Below are 24,365 nucleotides of genomic sequence, written 5' to 3'. Positions count from 1 at the left end.
CCACCCTTGGGGGTAAAGGGGTAAGGCTAGGTTCACACTGTGTTCAGTGTCTTTGTTAAATGGACTACGTTACACCACGGCATAACGCGGTGTAACGTAGTCCGTTAACGCCGCCATTAAATGCAATGTTGGACGCATCGCTAGCGCACGCCCACAATGGGCGTGCGCTAGCAATGTGCCGTCATTGAGTGACGGACCCGAGACACGGGCTGCAGCGTTTCCGGGTCCGTCACTGCTAGCGTAAATGGAGCTAGCAGATGCTTCATCTGCACTAGCGCTGTGCCAAAGTGGGCACTTGCGTTAGCGCAGTCCGTTTAACGTATGCGTTGAACGGACTGCACTAATGCAATGTGAACCTAGCCTTAAGCTTAATTTCACAAACGAACAAACTACAAGAAAACTGGTGGCACCTTCTCTTTAACCCCTTCCCGACCCAAGACGCCACGTAGGCGTCATGTAAGTCAGTGCCAATCCGACCCATGACGCCTATGTGGCGTAAGACCCCCCCCCCCACCCCCGTGGCTACGATCGCTCTGATTGGCTGTTGAAAGTGAAACTGCCAATCAGAGCAATATGTAATATTTCACCTATTAAAACTGGTGAAATATTACAATCCAGCCATGGCCGAAGCTGCAATATCATCGGCCATGGCATGGAAACACTGGTCTATCCCCCCCACCCCACCAATCGCCCCCCCAGTCCTCCGATCAGTCCTGCACTTCTCCGCTCCCCTCCGTCCTCCTGTCCGCTCCCCCCGTGCTCTTGTCCGCTCCCCCGTGCTCCAATCCACCCCCCGTGCTCCAATCCACCCCCCCGTGCTCCCCCCCGTGCTCCGATCCACCCCCCCTTGCTCCAATCCACCCCCCACGCTCCGATACACCCCCCATCCTCCGATCCACCCCCCATGCTCCCCCCACCCCATCATACTTACCGATCCTCCCGGGGTCCGTCCATCTTCTCCATGGGTGCCGCCATCTGCCGGGAGGCAGATTCGTTCCAATGTGCATTTTGATCACTGTGATAGGTTTTATCACAGTGATCAAAATAAAAAAAAAGTAAATGACCCCCCCCCCTTTTGTCACCCCCATAGGCAGGGAAAATAATAAAATGAAGAATTATTTTTTTCCACTAATGTTGGGGTTAGGACTAGGGTTAGGGTTAGGGTTTCGGTATGTGCACACGTATTCTGGTCCTCTGCGAATTTTTCCGCAGAGGATTTGATAAATCCGCAGTGCTAAACCGCTGCGGATTTATGGTGGATTTACCGCGGTTTTTCTGCGCATTTCACTGCGGTTTTACAACTGCGATTTTCTATTGGAGCAGTTGTAAAACCGCTGCGGAATCCGCAGAAAGAAGTGACATGCTGCGGAATGTAAACCGCTGCGTTTCCGTGCAGTTTTTCTGCAGCATGTGTACAGCGATTTTTGTTTCCCATAGGTTTACATTGAACTGTAAACTCATGGGAAACTGCTGCGGATCCTTTAGAATTAGGCTATGTGCACACGGTGCGGATTTGGCTGCGGATCCGCAGCGGATTGGCCGCTGCGGATTCGCAGCAGTGTTCCATCAAGTTTACAGTACCATGTAAACCTATGGAAAACCAAATCCGCTGTGCCCATGGTGCGGCAAAATACCGCGTGGAAATGCTGCGTTGTATTTTCCGCAGCATGTCAATTCTTTGTGCGGATTCCGCAGCGTTTTACACCTGTTCCTCAATAGGAATCCGCAGGTGAAATCCGCAGAAAAAACTCTGGAAATCCGCGGTGAATCCGCAGGTAAAATGCAGTGCCTTTTACCCCTTGATTTTTCAAAAATGGTGCGGAAAAATCTCACACGAATCCGCAACGTGGGCACATAGCCTTAGGGTTAGGGTTGGAATTAGGGTTGTGGTTAGGGTTGTGATTAGGGTTATGGCTACAGTTCGGATTAGGGTTAGGGGTGTGTTGGGGTTAGTGTTGGAGTTCGAATTGAGGGGTTTCCACTGTTTAGGCACATCAGGGGTCTCCAAACGCAACATGGCGCCACCATTGATTCCAGCCAATCTTGTATTCAAAAAGTCAAAAGGTGCTCCCTCACTTCCGAGCCCCGACGTGCGCCCAAACAGTGGTTTACCCCCACATATGGAGTACCAGCGTACTCAGGACGAACTGCGCAACAATTACTGGGGTCCAATTTCTCCTGTTACCCTTGTGAAAATAAATAATTGCTTGCTAAAACATCATTTTTGAGGAAAAATTGATTTTTTATTTTCACGGCTCTGCGTTGTAAACGTCTGTGAAGCACTTGGGGGTTCAAAGTGCTCACCACATATCTAGATAAGTTCCTTGGGGGGTCTAGTTTCCAAAATGGGGTCACTTGTGGGGGGTTTCTACTGTTTAGGCACACCAGGGGGCCAGGGCTCTGCAAACGCAACGTGACGCCTGCAGACCATTCCATCAAAGTCTGCATTTCAAAACGTCACTACTTCACTTCCGAGCCCCGGAATGTGCCCAAACAGTAGTTTACCCCCACATATGGGGTATCAGCGTACTCAGGAGAAACTGGACAACTTTTGGGGTAAATTTTCTCCTGTTACCCTTGGGAAAATAAAAAATTGCGGGCTAAAAAATAATTTTTGAGAAAAGAAAAATTATTTTTTATTTTCATGGCTCTGCGTTATAAACTTCTGTGAAGCACATGGGGGTTTAAAGAGCTCAATATGCATCTAGATAAGTTCCTTGGGGGGTCTAGTTTCCAAAATGGGGTCACTTGTGGGGGAGCTCCAATGTTTAGGCACACAGGGGCTCTCCGAATGCGACATGGTGTCCGCTAACAATTGGAGATAATTTTTCATTCAAAAAGTCAAATGGCGCTCCTTCCCTTCCGAGCCTTACCATGTGCCCAAAAAGTGGTTTACCCCCACATGTGAGGTATCGGTGTACTCATGAGAAATTGCCCAACAAATTTTAGGATCCATTTTATCCTGTTGCCCATGTGAAAATGGAAAAATTGAGGCTAAAACAATTTTTTGTGAAAAAAAAAGTACTTTTTCATTTTTACGGATCAATTTGTGAAGTACCTGGAGGTTTAAAGTGCTCACTATGCATCTAGATAAGTTCGTTGGGGCGTCTAGTTTCCAAAATGGGGTCACTTGTGGGGGAGCTCCAATTTTTAGGCACACGGGGGCTCTCCAAACGTGACATGGTGTCCGCTAAAGAGTGGAGCCAATTTTTCATTCAAAAAGTCAAATGGCGCTCCTTCCCTTCCAATCCCTGCCGTGCGCCCAAACAGTGGTTTACCCCCGCATATGAGATATCAGCGTACTCAGGACAAATTGGACAACAACTTTTGTGGTTCAGTTTCTTCTTTTACCATTGGGAAAATAAAAAAATTGTTGCTAAAAGATCATTTTGGTGACTAAAAAGTTAAATGTTCATTTTTTCCTCCCATGTTGCTTCTGCTTCTGTGAAGCACCTGAAGCGTTAATAAACTTCTTGAATGTGGTTTTGAGCACCTTGAGGGGTGCAGTCTTTAGAATGGTGTCACTTGTGGGTATTTTCAGCCATATAGACCCCTCAAACTGACTTCAAATGTGAGGTGGTCCCTAAAAAAATGGTTTTGTAAATTTCGTTGTAAAAATGAGAAATCGCTGGTCAAATTTTAACCCTTTTAACTTCCTAGCAAAAAAAAATTTTGTATCCAAAATTGTGCTGATGTAAAGTAAACATGTGGGAAATGTTATTTATTAACTATTTTGTGTCACATAACTCTCTGGTTTAACAGAATAAAAATTCAAAATGTGAAAATTGCGAAATTTTCAAAATTTTCGCCAAATTTCCGTTTTTATCACAAATAAACGCAGAATTTATTGCCCTAAATTTACCACTAACATGAAGCCCAATATGTCACAAAAAAACAATCTCAGAACCGCTAGGATCCGTTGAAGCGTTCCTGAGTTATTACCTCATAAAGGGACACTGGTCAGAATTGCAAAAAACCGCCAGGTCATTAAGGTCAAAATAGGCTGGGTCATGAAGGGGTTAAACTGTCTGGCATAGATAGGTGTTGTGTGTGTGTCCCTGCTATTGTGGTGTGCCTGTCCCCCAGAGGTTGATTGGCTTTTGTTTGTCTATGTTGTATGTGTTGTTTGTACTCTAACATCACTTGTCGGCTGTGATATCTTTATGTTTATATTTTGGGATCCTATATATTGTGTGACCCTTGTGCCCTTCATTATGGCTGCGGTTTTGTTCAGCCCACGGTACATACGGGTTCTCTGCTTTTTTAAGCATATGCGACTTTAACGTTTTCTTGGCTGAATTGGCCTAATTATAATGCCCTGTGCTGTAGTTTATGTGGATACCCCATATGGCCAACCTGCGTTTGGTGCATTTTTTGGCAAGCATATATTAACTATGAATACTATGTACCGTGGTGCTGGACTCTGCGGCGTGTTATTTTGCGCAGGCGCCTGATAGTTGTCTTGCACTCTAATCTATGGAGGCGATTCACAGGGCCAGTTTATGCAGGCGCACTTTCGTGCTCGGTGAGCATGTACTGATCATGCGCAACAATGTACAGTCGCTGGATCCTGTTGCGCTGTACCATGCGCAGGTGCCTTGAGTTGACCCGCGTCCAAGCATCTGCAGCTGTGCAACGGCGCTGGACTTTGTTGCGCTCCACTTCACGCAGGCGCCCCGACAGGGTCTGTGTTCTTTGTGCGCGGCCACTTTTTCGTGCCGGTTCTCATGTGCACTTTTTTTTTTTTTTGCCTGGTTGGGCTGCTGCTATCTATGCACAATGGTTTTTCATCAGGTAATTATGGCAATTCCACATACTGCTATTTATTTGTACATTGGTGTGTGTATGTGCCACCACTTTCCCTGACGAAGCCCTTTCCACTAGGGCGATACTCGTGGGGTCACTGTCTTCATTCCACTCAGCTCCTGAATTTGAGTGGTCTTGCCCTGTTTCACACGTGGAGCATTTGGTAATTTAACCCTTACCTTTCAGGCTTTTACTGAGTTCTCTTGGTTTCATTATGCAGATGACCATCTATAATATAACGCTGGGAGCGTCACTCTGTCCGAAGCCTTTATAGACTGCGCAAGCACAAGCGCCGGCGCAGTCTGGGCCTCACAGAGTGACGCTCCCGGGAGATCGCGGTATGCGTTAACACTGAACGCACACCGCGATCTCCAACAAAGAAGCAGGGACCGCCAGGAGGGTGAGTATCGGCTATATTCACCTGTCCTCCGTTCCACCGCTGCGCGCCGCCATCTTCCCGGTCCTCGGCCTGTGACCTTCAGTTCAGAGGGCGCAATGACGTGCTTAATGCGCGCCGGCGCCGCCCTCTGACTGACCAGTCACAGCCAGAGGACCGGGAAGATGGCGGCGCGCAGCGGTGGAACGGGGCCAGGTGAATATAGTATGTGCTAGGGGGCCTGAGCTGGCGGCGATACCGGCACCTGACCCCCACAGCGCGCCAGTGTCCCCGCCTGCTCAGGCCCCCCAGCACTCGGCGCCCAGCGACGATAGGTGAGGGTTTTTTTTTTTTATATATCTATATATTGCAGTAGCATACGGGGGCATATAGAATGGAGCATTTTAAGGGGGCCATCAACCATAATGGAGCAGTGTACGGGGGCATATAGAATGGAGCATGTTAAGGGGGCCATCAACCATAATGGAGCAGTGTACGGGGGCATATAGAATGGAGCATGTTAAGGGGGCCATCAACCATAATGGAGCAGTGTACGGGGGCATATAGAATGGAGCATGTTAAGGGGGCCATCAACCATAATGGAGCAGTGTACGGGGGCATATAGAATAGAGCATGTTAAGGGGGCCATCAACCATAATGGAGCAGTGTACGGGGGCATAGAGTATGGAGCATCTTATGAGGCCATAAACCATAATGGAGCAGTGTACGGGGGCATAGAGTATGGAGCATCTTATGGGGCCATCAACCATAATGGAGCAGTGTCCGGGGGCATATAGTATGGAGCATCTTATGGGGGCCATAAACCTTTATGGAACAGCATACAGGGCATACACTATGGAGCATCTTATGGGGGCCATAAACCATAATGGAGCAGTGTACGGGGCATATACAATGGAGCATCTTATGGGGCCATAAACCATAATGGAGCAGTGTACGGGGGCATTTACCATGGAGCATCTTATGGGGGCCATAAACCTTTATGGAGCAGTGTACAGGGGCATATACTATGGAGCATCTTATGGGGGCCATCAACCTTTATGTAGCAGTTTACGGGGCATATACTATGGAGCATTTTATGGGGGCCATAAACCTTTATGGAGCAGCGTATGGGGCATATGGATGGGAGCAGCAAATTAAAGAACGGTGGCGCAGGATGGGAGCAGCACATGACAGAACGGGGGCGCAGGATGGGAGCAGCACATGACAGAACGGGGGCGCATGATGGGAGCAGCACATGACAGAACGGGGGCGCATGATGGGAGCAGCACATGACAGAACGGGGGCGCAGGATGGCAGCAGCACATGACAGAATGGGGGCGCAGGATGGAAGCAGCACATGACAGAACGGGGGCGCAGGATGGGAGCAACACATGACAGGATGGGGGCACAGGATGGGAGCAGCAAATGACAGGATGGGGACGCAGGATGGGTGCAGCACATGACAGGATGGGGGCGCAGGATGGGAGCAGCACATGACAGGATGGGGACGCAGGATGGGTGCAGCACATGATAGGATGGGGACGCAGGATGGGTGCAGCACATGACAGGATGGGGGCGCAGGATGGGAGCAGCACATGACAGGATGGGGACGCAGGATGGAGCAGCACATACCAGGATGGAGACCATATACCAATATAAATGCTCGCCACCCAGGCGTAGAACGGGTTCAATAGCTAGTTTATATATATATATTGTCTTTAATCATCTTCTGTGGTCTTCCCTATAGGATCCTTCCCTACCTTGGGGGGCCCTTTGCCTTGATGGGCATGTTATTGTCCACGTTAGGTTTGCAGAGTTGCACCACATAGCCCCATGAGCCAGTAGGTCTGAGATTGGTTTATATGTGTATATTGGGTACTATAACATATACCTTTTTTTCTGAGTGGATTGATTCTTGTCTGGTTTTAATTATGTTTTAATATTTTGTGTGGCATACCAATAAAATATACCGTTAAAAAATTTTGTATACAATTTTGTGGTGTGCATTTATTGTAGTGGTACGTTCTCTTTTTTGGACATTATTGTTTACCACTGAGCTGTCACATCACCCGATGTCCCTGTTCTGTAAGGGAGATTGTCGTGAGACACTCATTATTAATTGGACTACATCTGAACAGGGAGTATACTGTTGGTTTATTATTTTTTGCAGGTGATCAATGGCTTTTGAGGAATTAGATGTGCTTGTAAGTATGGTGAAATTAAGAATGTTAAAATACTCAGATAGGAATGCTCGGACCTGACACCCATAATGTGGTAGTGCACCATTTTATGGGTGTCAGGTCCAAGCATTCCTACATGAACAGTTTCCTGGAAAGTGGATTGGTCATCGTGGGCCAGTTGAATGGCCACCAATGTCTCCTGATCTGACCCCCTTAGACTTTTATTTTTGGGGTCAACTATTATTATTATTATGATTTATTTATATAGCACCATTAATTCCAAGGTGCTGTACATGTGAAAAGGGGTTGTAGATATCGTTAACAGTAAACAAATTTACAGTGACAGACTAGTACAGAGGGGAGAGGACCCTGTCCTTGCGGTCTTACATTCTTCAGGATAATGGGGAAGAGACAGGAGGTTGGTGTACTGTAGCACTGGTGGTGGTGAGGCGGCTGCTCGGGTGGTCGGTGACGTGGCAGCAGCTCGAGTGGTCGGTGACGTGGCGGCAGCTCGGGTGGTTGGTGAGGCGGCAGAACGGTTATTGCAGGCTGTATGCTTTCCTGAAGAGATGGGTTTTCAGGTTCCGCCTGAAGGATCTGAGGGTGGTGGATAATCGGATGTGTTGAGGGGTGGAATTCCAGAGGATGGGGGATATTCGGGTGAAATCTTGGAGGCGGTTGTGTGAGTAACGAATAAGTGTGGAGGAGAGTAGGAGGTTTTGGAAGGATCGAAGATTACGTGAGGGAAGATAGTAGGAGATTAGTTCAGAGATATAAGGAGGGGACAGGATGCGGGTGGCTTTGTAGATCAGTGTTAGTAGCTTGAACTGGATTCGTTGGGGAAGTGGGAGCCAGTGGAGGGATTTGCAGAGGGGTGAAGCAGGGGAGTAGCGAGGAGAGAGGTGGATTAGCCGAGCAGCAGAGTTGAGGACAGACTGGAGTGGTGCAAGGGAATTAGCTGGGAGGCCACAGAGGAGGGTGTTGCAGTAATCGAGGCGGGAGATGATGAGGGCAAGCACAAGAGTTTTATTAGATTGTTGGCTGAGGAAGGGATGGATTCTGGCAATATTTTTGAGTTGGAGGCGACCGGAGGTGGCAAGAGTTTGGACATGCGGTTTGAAGGACGTGGCAGAATCGAGAGTTACCCCGAGGCAGCGGATTTCAGGTGCGGGAAAGAGCATGATGTCATTTACTGTAAGAGATAGATCAGGTAGGGGGGATACACGAGAAGGGGGAAAGATGATGAGTTCAGTTTTGTCTACATTTAGTTTTAGGAAGCGAGAGTTGAAGAAGGAGGATATGTCTGACAGACACTCCGGGATTCTGGACAGAAGAAAGGTGACATCTGAGCCAGAGAGGTAGATCTGAGTGTCGTCCGCATATAGGTGGTACTGGAAGCCATGGGACTTTATGAGTTGTCCTAAGCCAAGGGTATACAGTCATGGCCAGAAGTTTTGAGAATGACACCAAAATTATATTTTCACATGATCTGCTGCCCTCTGGTTTTTATTAGTGTTTGTCTGATGTTTATATCACATCTACTATATAAAGCTGAATGTGTGTGTGTGTGTGTGTATGTGTGTATGTCCGGGATTGGCATCTGCACCGTCGCAGCTACAGCCACAAAATTTTGCACAGTCACACGTCTGGACCCCGAGAGCGTCATAGGCTATATTGTGAGGCGAAATTTTAACCCCGCGCGTTCCAATTCACCAAACAATTTTGCCCCTATCTACATAATGGGGAAAAAAGTGAAAGGAAAAGTGTTGGAAGCGTCGCAGCTACAGCAACAAAATTTTGCACAGTCACACGTCTGGACCCTGAGAGCGTCATAGGCTAGGTTGTGAGGTGAAATATTAACCCCGCGCTTTCCAATTCACCAAACAATTTTGCCCCTATCTACATAATGGGGAAAAAAGTGAAAGGAAAAGTGTTGGAGGCGTCGCAGCTACAGAAACAAAATTTTGCACAGTCACACATCTGGACCCTGAGAGCGTCATAGGCTTCGTTGTGAGGTGAAATTTTAACCCCGCGCATTCCAATTCACCAAACAATTTTGCCCCTATCTACATAATGGGGAAAAAGTGAAAGGAAAAATGTTGGAAGCGTCGCAGCTACAGCAACAAAATTTTGCACAGTCACACGTCTGGACCCCGAGAGCGTCATAGGCTATATTGTGAGGCGAAATTTTAACCCCGCGCGTTCCAATTCACCAAACAATTTTGCCCCTATCTACATAATGGGGAAAAAAGTGAAAGGAAAAGTGTTGGAAGCGTCGCAGCTACAGCAACAAAATTTTGCACAGTCACACATCTGGACCCTGAGAGCGTCATAGGCTACGTTGTGAGGTGAAATATTAACCCCGCGCTTTCCAATTCACCAAACAATTTTGCCCCTATCTACATAATGGGGAAAAAAGTGAAAGGAAAAGTGTTGGAGGCGTCGCAGCTACAGAAACAAAACTTCGCACAGTCACACGTCTGGACCCTGAGAGCGTCATAGGCTACGTTGTGAGGTGAAATTTTAACCCCGCGCGTTCCAATTCACCAAACAATTTTGCCCCTATCTACATAATGGGGAAAAAGTGAAAGGAAAAGTGTTGGAGGAGTCGCTACAGCCACAAAATTTTGCACAGTCACACGTCTGGACCCCGAAAGCGTCATAGGCTATATTGTGAGGCGAAATTTTAACCCCGCGCGTTCCAATTCACCAAACAATTTTGCCCCTATCTACATAATGGGGAAAAAAGTGAAAGGAAAAGTGTTGGAAGCTTCGCAGCTACAGCAACAAAATTTTGCACAGTCACACGTCTGGACCCCGAGAGCGTCATAGGCTATGTTGTGAGGTGAAATATTAACCCCGCGCTTTTCAATTCACCAAACAATTTTGCCCCTATCTACATAATGGGGAAAAAAGTGAAAGGAAATGTGTTGGAGGCGTCGCAGCTACAGAAACAAAATTTTGCACAGTCACACGTCGGGACCCTGAGAGCGTCATAGGCTTCGTTGTGAGGTGAAATTTTAACCCCGCGCGTTCCAATTCACCAAACAATTTTGCCCATATCTACATAATGGGGAAAAAGTGAAAGGAAAAATGCTGGAAGCGTCACAGCTACAGCAACAAAATTTTGCACAGTCACACGTCTGGACCCCGAGAGCGTCATAGGCTATGTTGTGAGGTGAAATTTTAACCCCGCGCTTTCCAATTCACCAAACAATTTTGCCCCTATCTACATAATGGGAAAAAATGAAAGGAAAAGTGTAGGAGGCAAATTGACAGCTGCCAGATGTGAACAAGGGGGACTTAAAGAATGAGAGCGATGGCGCCAAAGAGTATATACCGTACAGTTGCTAAGGTGGGGCCTCGACATGGGATACTCACCACACACGGGGATATGAACACACACAAAATGCGCCACACACTACCACGTGCTTGAACACATATTACCCTCAGCACACATTTCACCACAAATACACCAACCTCGCCACATAAAAGTCAAAACACAAAAGTCGCCACTCAAAACTCGCCACGCGCAGAACTCGCCACATGCAAAAACTAGGCTCTTGCAAAACTCGCCACAAGTGCAAAATTCTCCTCATGAAAAACTCGCCACACGCAAAACTTGCACATGCGGAAAAATTGCCACATGCACAAAAGTTGCAACACATGCAAAAGTTGCCTCACACAAAACTTGCACATACTCAAAAGGCACCACACATAATACTCGCAACGCGCAAAACTCGCCATGCGCAAAACTTGCTGCACACAACTTGCTACACTAACCTGTCACATGTAACTCGACACACAAAAAGTTGCTACATGCATGTTGCTACACAAAACTCATCTCACAAAAGTCGCTACATGCATGTCGCCACACGCAACTCAACACACACAACTTGACAAACGAAACTCGCCCTAAAACACACACAAGTCTGGTATTATCCTTCAAAAATAAAAATCTGATTAATAAGCAGACAAACTACAACAATTGCACCATATAGGAAATACGGCAGCTGTCAGTCACATGACCTGTCTATTATGTGTATGTGTGAGCTAATATATACTGCCAAGGGGAGGGCTTCCTGTTGGCTGGGGATTTATCAGGCTGCCAATTTAGCTTACAAATACTGAGGTAAAAATACTGAGCAAATAACGTGTGAACGAGGTCTAATACAGGAGGAGATGACACACAGGTATATACTATATACAGGGGAGATGACACACAGATATATACTATATACAGGAGAGATGACACACAGGTATATACTATATAGAGGAGGAGATGACATACAGGTATATACTATATACAGGAGGAGATGACATACAGGTATATGCTATATATAGAAGATGACATGCAGGTATATACTATATGCAGGAGGAGATGACACTCAGATATATACTGTATACAGGGGAGATGACACACAGGTATATACTATATACAGGAGGAGATGACATACAGGTATATGCTATATATAGAAGATGACATGCAGGTATATACTATATGCAGGAGGAGATGACACTCAGATATATACTATATACAGGGGAGATGACACACAGGTATATACTATATACAGGAGGAGATGACATACAGGTATATACTATATATAGAAGGAGATGACATTCAGGTATATACTATATATAGGGGAGATGACACACAGCAGGTATATACTATATACAGGGGAGATGACATACAGGTATATACTATATACAGGAGATGACATACAGATGTATACTATATATAAGGGAGATGACAAACATGTATATACTGAGGTGATGAGGTGAAAATGAGAGGTGTGAGGTGAAAATGAAAAGGTGTGAGTGCAAAATGAGAGAAGTGAGGAAAAATAGTGGAGTGATCAGAAAATGACAGATGTGAGGTTGAAATGACAAGTGTTAGGGGAGAATGAGAGGAGTGAGGGAGAAAATGAGAGGTGTGAGGTAGAAAATGAGAGATGTGAGGGGGAAAATGAAAGATGTGATTGGGAAAATGAGAGGCGTGATGGGAAAATAAGAGAAGTGAGGTGCTATAACTAACCACAGATATTTACTATGCCCAGGCAACGCCGGGCTCTTCAGCTAGTACAGAAATATAATTGCAATCATATAATGAGTACCAATAGGTTATATTGGCAGTTAGAATGAGTTAATGCAGCAAGTCAATATTTGCAGTGTTGACCATTCTTCTTCAAGACCTCTGCAATTCTCCCTGGCATGCTCTCAATCAACTTCTGGACCAAATCCTGACTGATAGCAGTCCATTCTTGCATAATCAATGCTTGCATTTTGCCAGAATTTGTTGGTTTTTGTTTGTCCACCCGTCTCTTGATGATTGACCACAAGTTCTCAATGGGATTAAGATCTGGGGAGTTTCCAGGCCATGGACCCAAAATCTCTATGTTTTGTTCCATGAGCCATTTAGTTATCACCTTTGCTTTATAGTAAGGTGCTCCATCATGCTGGAAAAGGCATTGTTGGGCGCCAAACTGCTCTTGGACGGTTGAGAGAAGTTGCTCTTGGAGGACATTCTGGTACCATTCTTTATTCATGGCTGTGTTTTTAGGCAAGACTGTGAGTGAGCCGATTCCCTTGGCTGAGAAGCAACCCCACACATTAATGGTTTCAGGATGCTTTACAGTTGGCATGAGACAAGACCGGTGGTAGCGCTCACCTCTTCTTCTCCGAATAAGCTGTTTTCCAAATGTCCCAAACAATCGAAAAGGGGATTCATCAGAGAAAATGACTTTGCCCCAGTCCTCAGCAGTCCACTCCCTGTACCTTTTGCAGAATATCAGTCGGTCCCTGATGTTTTTTCTGGAGAGAAGTGGCTCCTTTGCTGCCCTCTTTGAAACCAGGCCTTGCTCAAAGAGTCTCCGCCTAACAGTGCGTGCAGAAGCACTCACACCAGCCTGCTGCCATTCCTGAGCAAGCTCGGCACTGCTGGTAGTCTGATCCCGCAGCTGAAACAGTTTTAAGATACGGTCCTCGCTTGCTGGTCTTTCTTGGGCGCCCTGGAGCCTTTTTGACAACAATGGAAGCTCTCTCCTTGAAGTTCTTGATGATGCGACAGATTGTTGACTGAGGTGCAATCTTTGTAGCTGCGATACTCTTCCCTGTTAGGCTATTTTTGTGCAGTGCAATGATGGCTGCGCGTGTTTCTTTAGAGATAACCATGGTTAACTGAAGAGAAACAATGATACCAAGCACCAGCCTCCTTTTAAAGTGTCCAGTGATGTCATTCTTACTTAATCATGACTGATTGATCGCCAGCCCTGTCCTCATCAACACCCACACTTGTGTTAATGGATCAATCACTAAAACAATGTTAGCTGCTCCTTTTAAGGCAGGACTGGAATGATGTTGAAATGTGTTTTGGGGGTTAAAGTTCATTTTCTGGGCAAATATTGACTTGGCAAGTACAGTAATTGCTGTTAAGCTGATCACTCTGACATTCAGTAGTATATGCAAATTGCCATTAGAAAAAATGAAGCAGTAGACTTTGGAAAAATTAATATTTGTCTCATTCTCAAAACTTTTGGCCATGACTGTAGATGGAAAAAAGTAGAGGCCCTAGGACAGAGCCTTGAGGGACTCCAACAGAGAGCGGGCGGGGTGAGGAGGTAGTGTGAGAGTGGGAAATGCTAAATGTGCGGTCAGAAAGGTATGAAGCAATCCAGGACAGGGCAAGGCCTTTGATGCCGAGGGAAGAAAGAATCTGTAGCAGTAGGAAGTGGTCAACTGTGTTGAAAGCAGAGGACAGGTCGAGAAGGAGGATGATGGAGAACTGTCTGTTAGCTTTGGCTGTGAGTAAGTCATTAGTAATTTTGGTCAGAGCAGTTTCGGTGGAGTGGTGGGGGCGGAAGCCAGATTGGAGGTTGTCAAGGAGAGAGTTAGATGAGAGGTGGGAGGAAAGTTGGCCATTGACATGCTGCTCAAGGAGTTTAGAAGCAAACGGGAGCAGTGATATGGGGCAATAGCTGGGCATAGCAGTTGGGTCAAGGTTAGCTTTTTTGAGAATGGGTGTGATGGTGGCATGTGGGGAAAAAGTACCAGAAGATAGTGATAGGTTGAAGAGATGGGTTAGGGCTGGAATAAGCGTGTTAGTGAGGTTGGGGAGCAGGTGGGAAGAGATGGGGTCAAGTGCACAGGTGGTGAGGTGTGATTTGGACAGGAGGCGAGTAAGTTCTCCTTCAGTGATGTTGGAGAGGGAAGTTATTGGGGAACGGCAGAGATCTGGTATATGGAGTTGTTGGAGTGGTGGAACAGTAAAGGTTTGCCTTGTTTGGTCAATCTTGTTTTTGAAGTACGTGGCAAAGTCCTCAGAAGAGATTAGGGGAATTGGAGGTGGCAGTGGTGGGCGGAGGAGAGAGTTAAATGTGCTGAACAGTTGTTTTGGGTTGTAGGATAGTGAACATACAAGGTTACTGAAATAGGTCTGTTTAGCAGAAGTGAGGGCTAGTTTGAAGGCAAGTGTAGCTTGTTTGAAAGCGGTGAAGTTGTCTGGCAGGTGTGTTTTTTTTCCAACGCCGCTCAGCGAACTGAAGGCAATTGTCTATGCTGTGAAGATACGAGATGTGCAGCATCTGAAACAACGTATACTGGAAGACTGAGATAGCATTTCTTCTGCGTTGTTGCAATCAGTGTGTCAAGAGTGGGAGAAGAGGGTTGCATTGACAATCCAACACAATAGGCAGTACTTTGAACACATTTTATAAGTGGTCATAAACTTGTAAATAATTCAAGAAAAAATAAAGTTACGTTAAAACCAAGCACACGATTGTTTTTCTTGTGAAATTCTCAATAAGTTTAATGTATCACATGACCCTCTTCCCATTGGAAAAAATAAGGTTGGATCCAAAATGGACAACTTCAAAATGGCCGCTGTAGCGGGGTCTACCAAGCTGGGGTACCTCTTTCAGTACCACCCCGTGTTTCAGGAGGTCCACTCTGCTTTTGCTGGATTCTGAATGAAGGACGCTGGCTGAAATTCCTTGGTTACGTGAGAGCATATAAAAGCTGACTGCTACCCCACGTATTTCCAGTCTCAAAGAACGGACTTTATTTACAGCACACAGAATATATAACACAGATACACAGAGTAGGCCAATAGAAAAAGCAAGCCAGACATACATTACAATAGCCGCAGGGGGCCGGAGCCTGCTGATATTTACTGGGGGAATTACAAAGGTGGGGGAGGACAGAAGGGGGATATCTTGTCCTCTCTGTCCAGGGGCGCAGCCTGTGGACTGATGCATTTCACATGGAACCTATTATACATAATATATACTGCATAACATTCTTGGTGCTGGGGGGTTCTGTAACACGGCTCCCCTTTTCAGCGATGCGATCGGCATACACAGTCTGATCCTTAACGGATCGGTTTGGGGATGACCAAAGTTTATGGGGTTGGTACAAGTTCTGTTTGTCGACTTAGTCCATCGGCGTTACCATTTTGTTTGCCGGGTCTGTAGTGGATGGTGAAGTCCAGAGGTTGTAGCGCTAAACTCCACCGCAGTAATCTGGCGTTGTCTCCGGAGACCCGATTCAGCCAGACTAGGAGATTATGGTCCGTTAGGAGGGAAAACTGTCGTCCATACAAATATGGTTGTAACTTTTTGAGTGCCCATACTATTGCCAGGCACTCTTTCTCAATGGCCGCAAAGCTCACTTAACGGGGCAGTAGTTTCCGACTCAGGTAAGCTACCGGGTGTTCTTGGCCGTCCGGCCCGACTTGGCTTAGTACTGCCCCCAATCCAAACATAGAAGCGTCTGTGTGAACAAGGAAACGTTTAGTTGGATTGGGTGCAGAAGGCTTCCTCACACTCTGGGGTCCAGGTTACCTGGCGGGGTTGGTTCTTACGGGTCAGATCAGTGAGGGGCTTAGCCACGCTGCTGTAATTGGGAACGAATTTCCTGTAATACCCCGCTGTCCCTAGAAACGCCATGACCTGGGTTTTAGTGCGTGGGGTGGGCCATTTGGCTATGGCCTCAATCTTGGCTGGTTCTGGTCTCTGTTTCCCACTTCCCACCCAATGCCCTAAATACTGAACCTCTGCTTTGCCCACGTGACACTTGTTTGGGTTCAGGGTGATTCCGGCCTTGTGGATCCTGTCTAATACTGTCTCTAGGTGACTTAGATGCTCTTCCCATGTCGCGCTGTAGATGGCGATGTCATCCAGGTAGGCACACGCATAGTCCTGGAGACCATCCAGAAGCCGGTCAGCCAGCCTCTGGAAGGTCGCCGGGGCAGTCTTCATCCCGAATGGCATAACTCGAAACTGGAATAAGCCAAACGGGGTGACAAATACCGACTTGGGAATAGCATCAGGACTAAGGGGAATCTGCCAGTAGCCTTTGCATAGATCGATGGTGGTCAAATACTTTGCCTCTGCCAGCCGGTCTAACAAGTCATCCACACGCGGCCTGGGATACGCATCCGTCACTGTTTTCTCATTGAGCTTACGATAGTCTACACAAAACCGTGTACTCCCATCCTTCTTGGGCACTAACACTACGGGGGATGCCCAGGGACTATCTGACTCTTCAATGACCCCTAAACGCAACATCTCTTGTATCTCTTGTCGTATCTCCCTTCTTGTACAGACTCAGGGACGCGGAAGGGGGGTTGTCGCAGGGGGGTCTGATCCTGGGTCTCAACCTTGTTTGTGCCAGGTGAGTGTACCCGGGTTTCCCCGAAAACATCCTCTGTCGCTGTCTCAACAACTCCTCCGCCTGCTGTCTCTCCCGGGGACCTAAGTCTTCACCCCAGTGTACCTGGTCCCATGTATTAGACTGAGTCCTCTCCCCTAAGACATCAGGCAAGGGAAGTCCGGCTAAATCCTCTGCTTCAGGTGCACAGATGACCACTACCTCTTCGGGCACTCCCAATAGGGCTTCAGCATATTCACGTGGAACATGCGGATAACCCTGGGGTCGTCACAATCGGCGACATTATAGGTGGTGTCGGCTATTTTCCCCACTACCTGGTAGGGCCCCTGCCATGCAGCTTGGAACTTGTTCTGCCTAGTGGGCTCTAACACCAGGACCTTCTGCCCTATTTCCAAGGTGCGCTCTCTGGCCCTCCGATCGTACCATACGCGCTGGCGCCGCTGGGCCACCTGCATGTTCCCACGTACAGCCTGGGTCAGCTCCTGTAGGCGGTCCCGGAATTCCAGCACATAGGGTACAATAGGTACCCCTTCTATGATGCCCTCCCCTTCCCAGTGTTCTAGCACTAAGTCTAGGGGTCCCCTTACCCGTCTCCCGTATTCCAGTTCGAATGGGGAGAACCCCGTGGATTCTTGGGGCACCTCTCGATAGGACAGAAGGGGGATATCTTGTCCTCTCTGCCCAGGGGCGCAGCCTGTGGACTGATGCATTTCACATGGAACCTATTATACATAATATATACTGCATAACATTCTTGATGCTGGGGGGTTCTGTAACAGCCGCCATGGTCACCGCCCATTTTGAAAAGTTTTCCCCCTCCCATATACTAATGTGCCACAAACAGGAAGTTGATATCACCAACCATTCCCATTTTATTTAGGTGTAGCCATATAAATGGCCCAGTGTGTGTGTGTGTGTGTGCGCGTGTGCATGTGTGTATATATATACACTACAGACCAAAAGTTTGGACACACCTTCTCGATTTTTCTGTATTTTAATGACTATGAAAATTGTACATTCACACTGAAGGCATCAACACTATGAATTAACACATGTGGAATTATATACTTAACAAAAAAGTGTGAAACAACTGAAATTATGTCTTATATTCTAGGTTCTTCAAAGTAGCCACCTTTTGCTTTGATAACTGCTTTGCACTCTCTTGGCATTCTCTTGATGAGCTTCAAGAGGTAGTCACCGGGAATGGTTTTCACTTCACAGGTGTGCCCTGTCCGGTTTAATAAGTGGGATTTCTTGCCTTATAAATGGGGTTGGGACCATCAGTTATATTGAGCAGAAGTCAGGTGGATACACAGCTGATAGTCCTACTGAATAGACTGTTAGAATTTGTATTACGGCAAGAAAAAAGCAGCTAAGTAAGGAAATATGAGTGGCCATCATTACTTTAAGAAATGAAGGTCAGTCAGTCCAAAAAAATGGGAAAACTTTGAAAGTGTCCCCAAGTGCATTGGCAAAAACCATCAAGCGCTACAAAGAAACTGGCTCACATGAGGACCGCCCCAGGAAAGGAAGACCAAGAGTCACCTTTGCTTCTGAGGATAAGTTTATCCGAGTCACCAGCCTCAGAAATCGCAGGTTAACAGAAGCTCAGATTAGAGACCAGGTCAATGCCACACAGAGTTCTAGCAGCAGACACATCTCTACCACAACTGTTAAGAGGAGACTTTGTGCAGCAGGCCTTCATGGTAAAATAGCTGCTAGGAAACCACTGCTAAGGACAGGCAACAAGCAGAAGAGACTTGTTTGGGCTAAAGAACACAAGGAATGGACATTAGACCAGTGGAAATCTGTGCTTTGGTCTGATGAGTCCAAATTTGAGATCTTTGCTTCCAACCACCGTGCCTTTGTGCGACGCAGAAAAGGTGAACGGATGAACTCTACATGCCTGGTTCCCATCGTGAAGCATGAAGGAGGTGTGATGGTGTGGGGGTTCTTTGCTGGTGACAAAATTGGAGGCATACTGAGCCAGCATGGCTACCACAGCATCTTGCAGCAGCATGCTATTCCATCCGGTCTGCATTTAGTTGGACCATCATTTATTTTTCAACAGGACAATGACCCCAAACACACGTCCAGGCTGTGTAAGGGCTATTCGACCAAGAAGGAGAGTGATGGGTGCTATGCCAGATGACCTGGCCTCCACAGTCACCAGACCTCAACCCAATCGAGATGGTTTGGGGTGAGCTGGATCGCAGAGTGAAGGCAAAAGGGCCAACAAGTGCTAAGCATCTCTGGGAACTCCTTCAAGATTGTTGGAAGACCATTCCTGGTGACTACCTCTTGAAGCTGATCAAGAGAATGCCAAGAGTATGCAAAGCAGTAATCAAAGCAAAAGGTGGCTACTTTGAAGAACTTAGAATATAGGACATAATTTTAGTTGTTTTCACACTTTTTTGTTAAGTATATAATTCCACATGTGTTAATTCATAGTTTTGATGCCTTCAGTGTGAATGTACAATTTTCATAGTCCTGAAAACACAGAAGAATCTTTAAATGAGAAGGTGTGTCCAAACTTTTGGTCTCTACTGTATATATATATATATATATATATATATATATATTGAGATTGCAAGTTAAAATATGGAATCTTCCTTCATCAATAAATTTAAAGGGAATTGAATTTCTTATTATTGTAAATAGTTCTGCTTTTTTCCATCTGTTAAGAGACATAAAAATGTGGGAGTAATTTTTATGGACTAATTTAGGGTGATTTTTATTTCCTTCCTTGTAAGGTGCCTTTTCCCAGGTCTGTTAAGACTGCTAAAGGTACTGTTACACTTTACACTAAACGACTTACCAACGATCACGACCAGCGATACGACCTGGCCGTGATCGTTGGTAAGTTGTTGTGTGGTCGCTGGGGAGCTGTCACACAGACAGCTCTCTCCAGCGACCAACGATCAGGGGAACGACTTCGGCATCGTTGAAACTGTCTTCAAAGATGCCGAAGTCCCCCTGCAGCACCCGGGTAACCAGGGTAAACATCGGGTTACTAAGTGCAGGGCCGCGCTTAGTAACCCGATATTTATCCTGGTTACCATTGTAAAAGTAAAAAAAAAACAGTACATACTCACATTCCGATGTCTGTCACGTCTCCCGCCGTCAGCTTCCTGCACTGACTGTCAGCGTCAGCCGTAAAGCAGAGCACAGCGGTGACGTCACCGCTGTGCTCTGTTTTACGGCCGGCACTGACAGTCAGTGCAGGGAAGCTGACGGCGGGGGACGTGACAGACATCGGAATGTGAGTATGTACTGTTTTTTTTTTTAACTTTTACAACGGTAACCAGGGTAAATATCGGGTTACTAAGCGTGGCCCTGCACTTAGTAACCCGATATTTACCCTGGTTACAAGTGAACACATCGCTGGATCGGCGTCACACACGCCGATCCAGCGATGACAGCGGGTGATCAGCGACCAAAAAAAGGTATATAAACTAGTATTCTTCATATAAACAGATTCTATTCAAAATGTTGTCTCAGACCACAATACCCAACTGACACTAGAATGCTGCATTAGTGCTATGAAGTAGGGTTGAGCGAAATGGGTCGGCCAGATTCAGAAGTCGCCGACTTTTGGCAAAGTCGGGTTTCATGAAACCCGACCCGACCCCTGTGTGGGGTCGGCCATGAGGTCGGCGATCTTCTGAATCTGGAATTGGAATTCCTATATCGATTCCCGATATGTTTAAGATATTGGGAATCGGTATCGGAATTCAGATTTAAGTGTAAAATAAAGAATAAAAATAAAAAATATTGCTATACTCACCCTCGGACGCGCCCTGGTTGTAACCGAGAGCCTTCCTTCCTAAGAATCAGCGCCTGAAGGACCTTTCGATGATGTCGTGGCTTGTGATTGGTCGCGTGAGCGGTCACATGGGCGTCACGCGACCAATCACAAGCCGCGACGTCATCGAAAGGTCCCTCAAGCGCTGATTCTTAGGAAGGAAGGCTGCGGGTTAGAACCAGGGCGTGTCCGAGGGTGAGTATATACCTTTTAGGAATATACTCACCCTCGAACGCGCCCTGGTTCTAACCCGCAGCCTTTCTTCCTAAGAATCAGCGCTTGAAGGACATTTCGATGACGTCGCGGCTTGTGATTGGTCGCGTGACGCCCATGTGACCGCTCACGCGACCAATCACAAGCCGCGATGTCATCGAAAGGTCCTTCAAGCGCTGATTCTTAGGAAGGAAGGCTCTCGGTTACAACCAGGGCGCGTCCGAGGGTGAGTATAGCAATATTTTTTATTTTTATTCTTTATTTTACACTTAAATATGGATCCCAGGGCCTCAAGGAGAGTTTCCTCTCCTTCAGACCCTGGGAACCATTAGAAACCCAATGCACTGCATTGGGTTTCGTGTTTCGGCCGACCCCGACCCCGACTTTTCTATAGGATCGGCCGATTTCACTCGACCTGACTTTTGAAAAAGTCGGGTTTCGTGAAATCCGACCCGATCCTATAAAAACAAAAGTCACTCAACCCTACTATGAAGTTTGACAACCAAGGAATCTGTATGCAACACTATAAGACAATCGGAGTCCTCCTAATCCAGAGAGTTCACTTCCTATTGAGGAAACTTTTGTGAAAGGAGATACGGAAAAACATCTTACCATTAAAAGAGGACATTAATCCAGATGTAAGTCCTCAGGAGAAAAATGTAACAAGTAATTTTTCAACAAAATGCACTATTCTTCTGCATTGTGGGGAAATCAAGGTTAAACAGGTAAAAAAATTCCTGTAAGAAAAAATATGTGACAATAATAAAGACATTTCTTCCACAATATAAGTAAGCCCTCTGCATATGCAGAAATTAAATTAGAATAAACAAGAGCCTTACCTCAGTATTTGTAAGCCAAAACCAGAAGGAAAACTATAATAGAAATGTGTCACCATTTCTGTATTTTTCTCCCACTCCTGATTTTAGCTTAGAAATACTGAGGTAAAATACTGACCAAATACTGAACATGTGAACGTGGCCTAAAGTTACAAATAGAGAACTTCTGAAGTGTTCAAAATTGTATTGTGAATCATGTTTTACTGATTGTGTAAAATCGTCATGTAGGAATGTTATTATAACATTTCAGCTTTAATATGTTCAACAGAAGTTAAAATAAAGTCTGTTTATATTTCCAGCAGCTGACTGCACAGAAAAATATGTAGAAAATCCCCTTTCTTCTCCAGACAACAAAGTAAATTGCAATAATTTCAAAAAGGATAATCAAGAAAATTCAAGAACACTTCTTATAACAACTATACCATCATTTTTCCCCGCCGATGATCTATCTACTGATTTAACTAATCGCAATGATCTTTTACCTGTTCAATCCCAGATTGTTAAGCAGAAGATGCAGAGGGTAAAATATTTCCACATTCTGAAAGTGGTAAACATTTTAAAAATAAAACAATTCTATCAATCCAGGAAAGAATTCACAGAGATGAGAAGCCATTTTCATGTTCTGAATGTGGGAAAGGCTTTAGGAAGAAATTTAACCTTTCTAAACATGAATTAATTCACAAAGATGAAAGGCCATTTCCTTGTTCAGAATGTGAGAAAAGTTTTCGCCAGAAATCAGATCTCTTTATTCATCAAAAAATGCACACAGGAGAGAAGCCACATTTATGTTCTGAATGTGGTAAATGTTTTGCAAGGAAATCGTGTCTTGTTGAACATCTGAGAACTCACACAGGGGAAAAACCATTTTCATGTCCGGTCTGCTTTCGCCTGCGGTCTGCTGCTGTTCACCATCGTGTAATCCATACAGGAGAGAAACCCTATTCATGTTTGGAATGTGACAAATGGTTTAGCAAGAAAGCTGATAGTATGAAACATCTGCGAACTCACACTGGGGAGAAGCCATTCTCATGTTCAGACTGTGGGAAAAGCTTTACAAGAAAAACAAGTCTTGTTCAACATCAGAGAACTCACACCGGAGAGAAGCTATATTCTTGTTCAGAATGTGGAATGTGGTAAATGTTTTAGTCAGAAGTCAGATCTTCTTAACCATCAGGTAATCCATACAGGGGAGAAGCCATTTTCATGTAATGAATGTGGAAAATGGTTTAGCAAGAAATCTTATAAGGTTAAACATTTGAGAACTCACACTGGGGAGAAGCCATTTTCATGTTCAGAATGTGAGAAAAGCTTCACAAGAATATCAAGTCTTGTTGAACATCAGCGAACTCACACAGGAGAGAAGCCGTATTCTTGTTTAGAATGCAAGAAATGTTTTAGTCAGAAGTCAGATCTTCTTAAACATCGGGTGATCCATACAGGGGAGAAGCCATTTTCATGTTCTGAATATGGGAAATGGTTTAGCAAGAAATTTGACAGAGTTAAACATCTTAAAACTCACACTGGAGAGAAGCCGTTATCTTGTTCAGAATGTGGAAAATGTTTTAAGCATAATTCTGATCTCATTAAGCATCATAGAACTCACACAGGGGAGAAGCCATATTTATGTCCAGAATGTGGAAAATGTTTTACGCTTAATGATGATCTGAATAAACATAGGGTAATCCATACAGGAAAGAAGCCATTTTTATGTTCAGATTGTGGTAAGTGTTATAATCATAGATCATCGCTTACTCAACATAAGAAGCGCTTCCATTTTAGCAGTGTGACTGTAGCAAATGTTTTTCCTTAGATCCAATGTTTAATAAAAATAAAATATATTAAGTTAAAATCATGATTTTTGTAATCTCAGGCTTGCTCATAACAAATATTTTTTCTCCAGTGTCTGTATTATAACCCTCAACAAAATAAATAGCAGAGAGCTGATCCTTCAGACAAAACCTAGGCCGCTGTACAACTCCATGCACTATGCCATATTTCACCATGTTTCTAAGGAATTCCTGGTTCTGACCTCTCTAGCTATAGTTAATGCACAAGTTCACAAGAAACATTCTTTTCAAGTTCATCCTGGCAGCAATAAAAGCAGAGGAAGCCCCATTCTTGCACTGTATTACTGTGGAGCACAGCTCCAGACATGCCATCTCAAACTTTGCTTTAGTCATGGCTAATTCCCTATAGCTTTCTATAGCACTCACTGCTAATTTCCTATCGCCATGCATTTGGGACCTTCAAAACTGCTTATGTTTAGAACTTTTCCCGACCTAACCCCATAGCGTGGCTGCTGTCAATACTGATGCCTTCATCTATCCATCAAGGTTTCACACTGGGATATTGAAAAGGGTTAGCTTCTTCTCCCACCAATTTTCAAAAAAATTTGATAAGACCCACTTCTTTCTAATGGAGCCTTAAAGGCAACCTGTCAGGTTCCCCATTCCTTCCAAACCAGCACCATTCACTTATGTATC

At 45.5% G+C, this 24,365-nt stretch overlaps 1 protein-coding gene across 1 annotated transcript; it reads left to right on the top strand.

The window, feature by feature from the left end:
* Positions 1–8,414: 8,414 nt before the first annotated feature.
* Positions 8,415–23,692, top strand: LOC138666797 (zinc finger protein ZFP2-like). Its single transcript, XM_069754970.1, has 4 exons — positions 8,415–8,556; positions 22,182–22,402; positions 22,468–23,015; positions 23,113–23,692. Exons 1-4 carry the CDS (start codon positions 8,415–8,417, stop codon positions 23,690–23,692), a joined length of 1,491 nt encoding a protein of 496 aa, XP_069611071.1.
* The last annotated feature ends 673 nt before the right edge of the window (positions 23,693–24,365 follow it).

This window comes from Ranitomeya imitator, chromosome 2, assembly GCF_032444005.1.
Source record: "Ranitomeya imitator isolate aRanImi1 chromosome 2, aRanImi1.pri, whole genome shotgun sequence".
In the NCBI taxonomy this organism is placed as follows: domain Eukaryota; kingdom Metazoa; phylum Chordata; class Amphibia; order Anura; family Dendrobatidae; genus Ranitomeya; species Ranitomeya imitator.
This window is presented reverse-complemented; position numbering and strand designations above follow the sequence as displayed.